Source organism: Mytilus trossulus, chromosome 12, assembly GCF_036588685.1.
Source record: "Mytilus trossulus isolate FHL-02 chromosome 12, PNRI_Mtr1.1.1.hap1, whole genome shotgun sequence".
NCBI classification, from domain to species: Eukaryota; Metazoa; Mollusca; class Bivalvia; order Mytilida; family Mytilidae; genus Mytilus; species Mytilus trossulus.
Genome location: NC_086384.1, coordinates 55545062 through 55554325, shown reverse-complemented (window position 1 = coordinate 55554325; position 9264 = coordinate 55545062). Strand labels below are relative to the sequence as shown.

The following is a 9264-nucleotide window of genomic DNA, read 5'->3' as shown; positions in this document are numbered from 1 at the left end:
CAAGTCATTCAGGTATAAGGCTAAGAAAACAGAAGACATTTTTTTTCTCCCTGTCTTACACCTACCTCCCACGGGAAAATTCTTTTTTTAGTTCTCAATGTTAAACACAACACTTAATATCCTTATACTTGCTTAATTTAACTTAACGTATAATTTTTTCTGACGTCAGACACTCAAATCGATGAATGTGTTCGTAGATGGTAGATGTTTTTGTGTTCTGTTCAATTGTTCCTTTTAAAATTGTTATACGAAGATGACTGATGTACCCATATTTTGACTATTTCATTTATTGTGTCTGTTAATTTAACGCATCAATGTAAATATAACGGAATCTGATGAGACTGTCATTAAAGTGAAAGGGTTAGCGCTAGTGAACCAGGTTTAATCCACCATTTTCTACATTTGAAAATGCCTGTACCAAGTCAGGAATACAGTTCTTGTCCATTCGTTTTTGATGCGTTTTATCATTTGATTAGGGTCTTTTCGTTTTAACTTTTGCTCGTTATTCCGGTTTTTTTTTTGCTTTACTTGTTTTTTGTAATGCTACACTGATATTGAAGTGGTTACGCATTTCTATTATGACTATCGTGTCTGCTAATGCCAGGCGTGTTTTGTAAAGTTTTGGGGTTAAGTCTTTTTTCCATTTACAGTTTCAAAGGACGCATCATCTCTCCTTCTGTATACGTTTGTTTTCAAATCAGGGTACATACTATTCAGAGACTGCCTCAAAGAAATGTGAAGGTGTCGGAAATGCTTCACTTTGTATGGCAACCTTGCCAATATAGCTCTAATAAAAATTGGAAATACATCCGTCATACAGTAACTACAAGGATATTGGCTGTGAATTATTGTAAACAGCAGCTCAATTTTTCTCTCTTTAGCCACTTATATGACAAACTGTCTTACATCTGATATGCAACCTCTCTAAACTCGTGATATGAGCACTATTCAACACCTACTACTTTTGAAGGTCGTAAACTACATAAAGCTGTCCGTAGAGTTCGTATGGTACGTTGTGTTACATTCCCGCATATTTTGGAATGAAAAGTTGCATATAATTTAAGTATATTGTTCACGTACAATACTTTCGAATGTACCAGCTGTTTTTCTGGATTGTCAAATCAACTCGATCAACGGCTATGGTAATTTTCGATTTTTAAAATGTAATCGACTTTCTAAGCAAATACTTTGTGATGCTAAGTGAGTCTTCTGCAAACCTCTCTGATGTAATTTTAAACAATATTTCACTATCTAATATAGTTATTGTAGTACGCATTATACATTGATTTATTTCGGCTGATGATAATTTATTTGTGTTTTTCATCATTCCTCAAAGCTTGTATTAACAAAATACACAAATCTTTCTCGGCCACTTTGTATCGTGTCAATATATGTAAAACTATCATCATTGCACAAATGATTTTTGCACACAAAAATTGATGTCGGACTGCATCAATCATGTTAATGTCGGAAAATATGGTCAAGTTCTTTCAACTTGTCGCTTCCTAATTTTCAAATTCGTTATGACTTCATTCAAAAATGTATTTGATGCATTGTTCTAGGTCTTGATTACCCTGTGAGAATTTTCATTTTTGGGCATATTACTAATATCAATATAGTGACATGAGAATGACTGTGTAACTAACTAATTGTTTGTGTTTTTTTAACATATAACAGCAAGAATAACAAAGGCAATTCACGCAATAAATTACCATGATTACCAAAAATGAAAATTATGAATTACATTTGCGCACATGAAGACGTCACAATTGTCGACATCAATGACAAGTATTTTATACCTACAGCTTTAATTGAATGTTACTGTATCTTAAACATTTTTATTAGATCACAAATTTGACAAAATATATTGTGCAACAAATAATCGTTTATTCAGATTTAAAGTATGTTACGCATAGCGCAGTATCGTAAATATTTCATTTGATAAAATTGCGAAATAATCATCAAATTCAAAATAAAAAAGCTCACAATTGACTCATTTCAGATATATCACTTAAATGGCATTCATTCATTTTAATGTGACTGTTTTACATCAAATAGAAACACATCAAAATTCCTTTTATTGTACATCAACAGACAGTCGTTCGATTTGTTGTAATATATCCCTGTCGGGTTTTGCAGTCCATCTTTCTCAGTAAGTAATTCTTTATAATGTTTACCATCAGGTGATATCACTACAACATTGTTAGAGATATAACAAATCACATAAACCTTACCATTCCCATCTGTGGTGACCCCGGTCGGCAATTTCATCATTTCAGTAGTAAACGTCCATCTGTCTGATCCATTCAAGTCACAGCAATATAAAGAATTATTTGATGCATCTGCGTAAAACGAGCTGTCGGTGACAGATGATAAGCAAAGTAGCGTTGATTTGAAAGGGCGATTGCAAGATCCTATTACTTTTCCTGTAATATCCATTACTTCTATCTTTTGGTGATTAATGTCAGCATACATCAGGCTGTTTTGATAAGTTATACTGCCAGTATTACCATTTGTTACAATTTTTTTCTTAACTTGTCCTGTGTTGATACTGATTATTTCTATAAACTTTCGATTAGATGAGACGGCAATATCGTTGTCGTTTATTGGTGATATACTAAAAGGTATACCGGACAATTCAATTTCTCGATTGGAATTTTCATTCGTAGCATAGATCATTAAGCTTTTGTGGACAAAATCGGTAAATACTTACTGATCATTGGTAATGATACACTCATGCATTATCGAATTTCGAATCTATTGAAGTCGAAACTTTTGTCGTATTTTAACATCAAAATGAAAAGGTGCATCAAAATGTTTCTGCAAAAAAGACATATTATTAATATGTTATGATTTAAAACTATAAATGTATAATGTATATGTCATGATAAATATTCAAGCTGATTACCTATGGACAAATGTAGGTGAACGTGAATAAATCTAATCACATAATATTTGTTCTCATTTGAATTGTTAACGCGCGTCTGGCGTACTAAATGATAGTCATGGTACCTTTAATGCACATTTCGACAATATATGTCTCTTCAGTGATGCTCGTGGCCAAAATATTTGAAATCCAAATAGATATAGGAAGATGTGGTGTGAGTGCCAATGAGACAACTCTCCATCCAAATTACAATTTAAAAATTAAACCATTATAGGTTAAAGTAGCTCATATTAAAGATGAAGAGCTATAATTCAAAAGGTCCAAAAAGTATAGCCAAATCCGTGAAAGGAATCAGAGCCTTGCATGAGGGAGATACATTCCTTAATTTATAATAATTTTGAATATTTTGTAACAGCAAATTTTAATAAAATAGAAATCAGATGACACTTTCCAAATAAGGTATAATGTATAATAATAATTTATCATATACAGTCTCAGTCACATGTCACGTTGTAGGTTTTATTTTCATTTATTCTGCAATTGAAAAGAAAATATCGTGCAATTATTACAAATTCTGGTTTTATTATCTCGTTAAATTCTTTTACTGCCTAACACATAACTTATCCGAATGGTAGGAACATGGTTGAGCACTTTATATATAAACGTTTACTACATTTTCTTTATATTTCTGATGACATATTATCATCCTATACGCTGACTACACAATGAAAAATCAAGACGTTGAGTCATGACAGAGAATATTTTCTAATAAATTATGGACTGTACCAAACAAAAATTTCACATTTTTAACACTCCAAGATTTAGTTATTTATCATATATTATTTGTAACCAGAAGACATAATTTTTTAATTGTAGTAGGTGTGTTGGTCATTTTGGAACTATAGAAAGTTGTTTCTAGAAACAAGAGAAAGAAGTCAAATGTAAAGCCTGTCCTAGTTTAGTCACCACTCTGTATATTTAGTGATAGTTGTTAAGAATTTTGTCACTTTAAGTCACCACATTTTTTTATTAATCAAAGTAATAGCTTATTAGTTCATTCGTAGACAACTGTCCAACAGTGACCAAAAGAGGTGCATGTAAGTAATTATCCAAAGGTCAAAAACGGATTTCAACAATTGACAAACAAACATTCCCTATAGTAATCTATAAAATGCTCTGACAAACCTTTCTTAGAAGCTGTCGATCCACTGTCATAACGCTGGTTTGTGCCAATATACCAGTTCTCTCTAACTCTTCTGCAACATACTTAGAGTATTTCAGTACAGAAGGAAATCTTTAAATGAAATTTAGTAGTTGAAATTTATTTGTTTACAAAGCGATAAGTGTTTCAAAATAGCAGCATATGTTCTATCTTTCAGTTACAAAAATAAACATGCTTCTTTCGTTTACACCCGTATATCACAACCACTGATAATAATTATACTAATAAATAACAAAAATGAGTAAAGTGCAAAACCACACGACAGAGCCGAGGGATGGTTTTATAACAACCATTTAATAATATTTATTATATAAAAATTACGAATCAGTTCAAAATGTCAAATACAAATTACGAATCAGTTCAAAATGTCATATACAAATTACGAATCAGTTAAAAATGTCACCATATACAAGGGGTACTATCAAAATCACGTGATGGATATACACACATCGGATGTAACAGTCGAGCAGACCGCTTGAAAGTTAAGTAGTCGTATTTACTTGTTTATATCAATAAAATTTAATAAATGAGGTAGTGCACTGAATGTCGGATACTATCTAGTTTTGAAAAACACAATTATCCTTGCTGGAAAGCGTGCAGTTAATGCTAACACTTCGACGTCAAAAATTTGGAACTGTGTCGAAGTGCTTGCAATAACTGCACGCTTTCTAGCAAAAACAATTGTGTATTTTAAAACTACATACTATTCGACATTCGGTGTGCCTACTTATTAATCAAAATTTAATTGATACACACAAGAAAATGCACCTACTTACCTTTCAAGCGGCGAGTTCGACTATAACTTCCGGTGTGTGTACATCCATCACATTATTTTGATTGTACCCCTTGATATATATATATATGCCAATAAATATGATCATTTGTAAATTATTCAATTGCTTATTGCATGAAACATAATATTAAAAATATTGGATGTAAAAATTAACGTGACCTTTCGAGTAAACCCTGTCGTGCCGAACAATTTCCCCGCCAAATGCAAAGTATCGGTTAAATCTTATAAATACCAACAATTTACAGAAATGATTGATGATAAAGCATGTCTAATGTTGTTCTTTTTATAAACTTCATTTATCCAATTACTTGTAGTAAATCCATTTGCATATTTAGTTACACATTGTCTCGATTGCAAAAAACTACAAAGTAAACAGTTTAATTGTTGCACACGTGTAATGTATAAAGTAAAGGCATTTATTAACCAGAGATCGATTGATCAACCAATTTACGATCACAAAAGGTGTTTATTAGATAATAACCATGGCACTTAAAGAAAACGGTCACATAAACAAGTGCTATGAACGTACTTTGAAATGTTGAATTTATTCTTATGAAATAAAAAAGCAATTTCAAGTATGTATTTCGCATGCAAATTATTAGAAGATAAAAGCAACACTTTATAATCGCATATCATCACATATCATTATGGGAGGCCTAACTTTCATCGATTGAAAATACCTTTTTATTATTTCATTAAAATTCAAATGTTAAAAGTCCTATTGAAAGATTTTATTGGTAAAACTTGTCTGCAGTTTTATGTATATTCCATAGTGGTTTTGTTGACATTTGTGCCAGTATACGTGGATAAGGCTGAAGGACGCCAGCGGTGTTTCTTGCTGTATTGATGACCCATTGGTGTCCTTCGACGGTTGTCTGCTCTATGGTCGGGTTGTTGTCTCTTTGAAACATTCCCCATTGCCATTCTCAATTTTATATAAACATCAGATATCTAACAAAACTACACACTTTAAACGAAGGACTTTCATTTTAAGCATTGAACTTTTCAATTAAAGTTTAGAATTTGAATATCCTGAGCATAATGCATCATATATCACAAATATGTTCTCCAAGAAGTGTCCATTGACATTCAGGAAAAGACAATGGCTGCATTGTTCGTCCAACATCAGATGAATAAAAAAAATAGGTTTTTATGTTTGTAATCCCTTGCATATTTTACATTTATTATGTCATCTGAAATGTCCTTCAACAATGTGTCCATGAATACATAACATACAGGATTAAAAAGAACATTTTTTTGTGGATAGTTGTCTCATTGGCAATCATACCATATCTTTTTTTTTATATTATCAATTACATAGTTTGTTAGTGACCTCAACTCCACAACTACCGTGTATTGAAATAAGCCCCGCCTCCCTACCAACCTAATATCGGATATAAACGGTCTTCTCGCTGACGTTTTTCAACCAATCATATTCCTAGAAATGTATGGAAGGCAAGATAAAATGTGTTAATAGGAATTCATAATATACAAAGCCATTTAAAAATGTTTCGTCTACGGTGGCTCATATTTCATGTTATTTAAAAATATATATTTGTCTACGGTGGCTCACATTTCAAGTTTTTTGAAAAAAAATGTGTCTACGGTGGCTCACATTTCATGTTATTTAAAAGTAAACTATTTGCCTAGTACCACTAGATAACCATTTCGAACTGGAGCTTATGATCATAGTTTAAATTATCCACATGAAAACAGCTTATTATAAATGAAATATTTGTTACCCTGAGATGCTGAAGGATCCATTTTTAACTTTACATATTCCTGTGTTTCTTTAATCGCTTCTAACAGCAGTAATGCCCAATTATCTTTTCTACGTTTCACGGTCTGAAACATTTCTTGACATGCCGCAGTTCTTCCTCTTGAGTACTGCATTGCTTCAATTGCTTCTTTATCACTGAGTTCAATACATCTATTTCTATATAAGTATGCACAAGTTTGCAACGGTTCTAATATATCAACTAGTTCTCCTTTCATGTAATGAATCAAAAATTCAAAGAATTCTTGACAAAATTTCCTCCCTCTGTCTGGATAAATATTGTTGATAGGATCAGCAAATCTTTGGTAACCTGAAATAACATCATTTTAGTGAGAAGAGTTTACAACATACTTCCACACTCAAATTCAACATTCCAGCAGCACCTGCATACGGGGTATTTATCTCCAAATTGATACGGTATTCCCGTGCATGCATTTTTGTTTTTCTGTTTGTCTTTTTCATTTTTAGCCATGGCGTTGTCAGTTTGTTTTAGATTTATGAGTTTTACTGTCCCTTTGGTGTCTTTCGTCCCTCTTTTATAAGTATGGAACACTTTTATATACAAATATCTGGATAAGAAACATTTTGTATAAATAATTTTGCTATCAATAATACAAATATTGATTTAAGTAATTGCACTTAGACTATAACATGTATACATAAAGGCAACATAAGTTTCCCGCTGTTCGAAATTCATAAATCGATTGAGAAAAAAAAACAATTCCGGGTTACAAACTAAAACTGAAGAAAACGCATCAAATATTAGAGAACTACGAAACAACAGAAACATAAAACATAAACATAAAAAATGGGGGTTTGAACCTGGTTTTGTGGCATGCCAAACCTCCCGATTGAAGGACAGCGACGCCCAATGTATTATGTCTGACTGTATCTTTTACTAAATATGTTAATCAAAGTCGATGTACACATTGTTGAGTTATAACTGACCATAATATTTGAATCAGGCTACTCTAAACTTTCCATGCTATAGTTAAAACGGTTTGATAACGATATAAGATTCGCTTTCGGAGCAGCAAAGTTGTCTTTTTGTAAGGCCAGAAATGTAAAAATAAAAAACTCAATGTATAAAGGTCCACTCTGTTTGCTTGGCATTTCACAAAGTCGTTATTATATAGCAGCAAAGCGCTGTGATTTTGTCCATATATACTCACTTTTCAAAGTGTTGAATTTCTTTTAAGTCTAAGTGATCCTATATATTATGTATAAAGGTGTTGAGCTATCCTCTATACAATGGTTTTCATTGTAACAGTGATGCAATGGCATTCAGAATAAAAATCAACCAACCATATAAATATACACCTTACCTTGATCTGATAATGCTAAAATGAACTTTGGAAGAAGTTCATTATTTTCTGATATTTTCGGAAGAAGTCTATCGGTCGCCTTTTTCCTTTTTGCCCTTTCAAGCTCCCATATGTCGTCGATAAAGTCCTCTATAAACGGAAGAAGATATGGAAAAATTGTAGCTCTACTTGGTGATTGGACGGACATACAACAAGATATAATCAGTGAAAAATATGACGATGAATTTTAAAAAAAAGAAATTGAAAATAAAAATCTACTTTAAGAAAATCTGTATGAATATTGTAAACTGTACAATCAGAAATTATTGCGAGGTTTTTATTATTGCGAAACATGCGACAGAGTAGTAAACGCAGTAATTAAAACTCGCATTTTGAAATATTTCATATGAATAAAAACAACATCGTATAAAATAAAATAGCATTTAAGTCTGAAATGAAAAAATCCCAAAAATAATTTCACACAATAACTTTTTTAATTCCAGTATATGCATACTGATCCGGACAATAAATATACATGTATTCACTAGAACTGAATAATTGCCGATAATTTTACCCATATTCATGTGTCCTTGTGGTCTTTTGCTGACCGCAAACAATGAATTACTACAAAAAGACAATCACAATTCTGAACTAAATTAATGAGTTTTCACCCCTTTTTGTAATTTTGTTGTTTTATTTTTAGGTACAGTAGAGGGTAAAGGTTGTCTTTACTCGGTTTCGTCTTTTAAAAGATATAAATGTGTGTTACTCTATATCATAAGTGTCTTTTAGGCCGTTTTTTTCTCATTGAATTTATTTTATATTTGCATTGTCGGTGTCTGTATAGCTGGATTTGTAATAAAGAGGTTTGCCTAATGTTAAAAGCCGTACAGTTACCTATAGTTTTCTTATGGATAAGTGTATCATTGGCAATCATAGCACATTTTTTTATATATCTTTACATAAAATATATTTAAAAGTATCATAGTTATTTTTTTTGTCAGAAATACATTCCAGCATTTATGAAGTCAATATGATTGCGTTTACTCTTGTTTGTTGATATTATAGTAGTTTCCTTTAATAATTGGCTATCAGCTTAGTATCAGACAAAAGTGCCCCCCCCCCCTCCATAGTGTAAATGTTCAGTAATTAGACAAATATACCGCAGACATAATAAGCACTTTGTTTCAAGCATATATTACGTAGCTTTGCCAATCATGCTATGATAACCATGTTCTTCACAAGTGTAAATTAAACAATAAAAAGTAAACTTATGCTGCA

General features: G+C 31.8%; 1 protein-coding gene across 1 annotated transcript; it reads right to left on the bottom strand.

Moving 5' to 3' along the window:
- Nucleotides 1-709: 709 nt before the first annotated feature.
- LOC134692598 (uncharacterized) lies at nucleotides 710-8191 on the bottom strand. Its single transcript, XM_063553055.1, has 4 exons — nucleotides 8005-8191; nucleotides 6645-6989; nucleotides 4073-4143; nucleotides 710-787 (listed from the first exon to the last, which is right to left on the bottom strand). The coding sequence occupies exons 1-4, from the start codon at nucleotides 8189-8191 to the stop codon at nucleotides 710-712; spliced, it is 681 nt and encodes a 226-aa protein (XP_063409125.1).
- Nucleotides 8192-9264: the final 1073 nt, after the last annotated feature.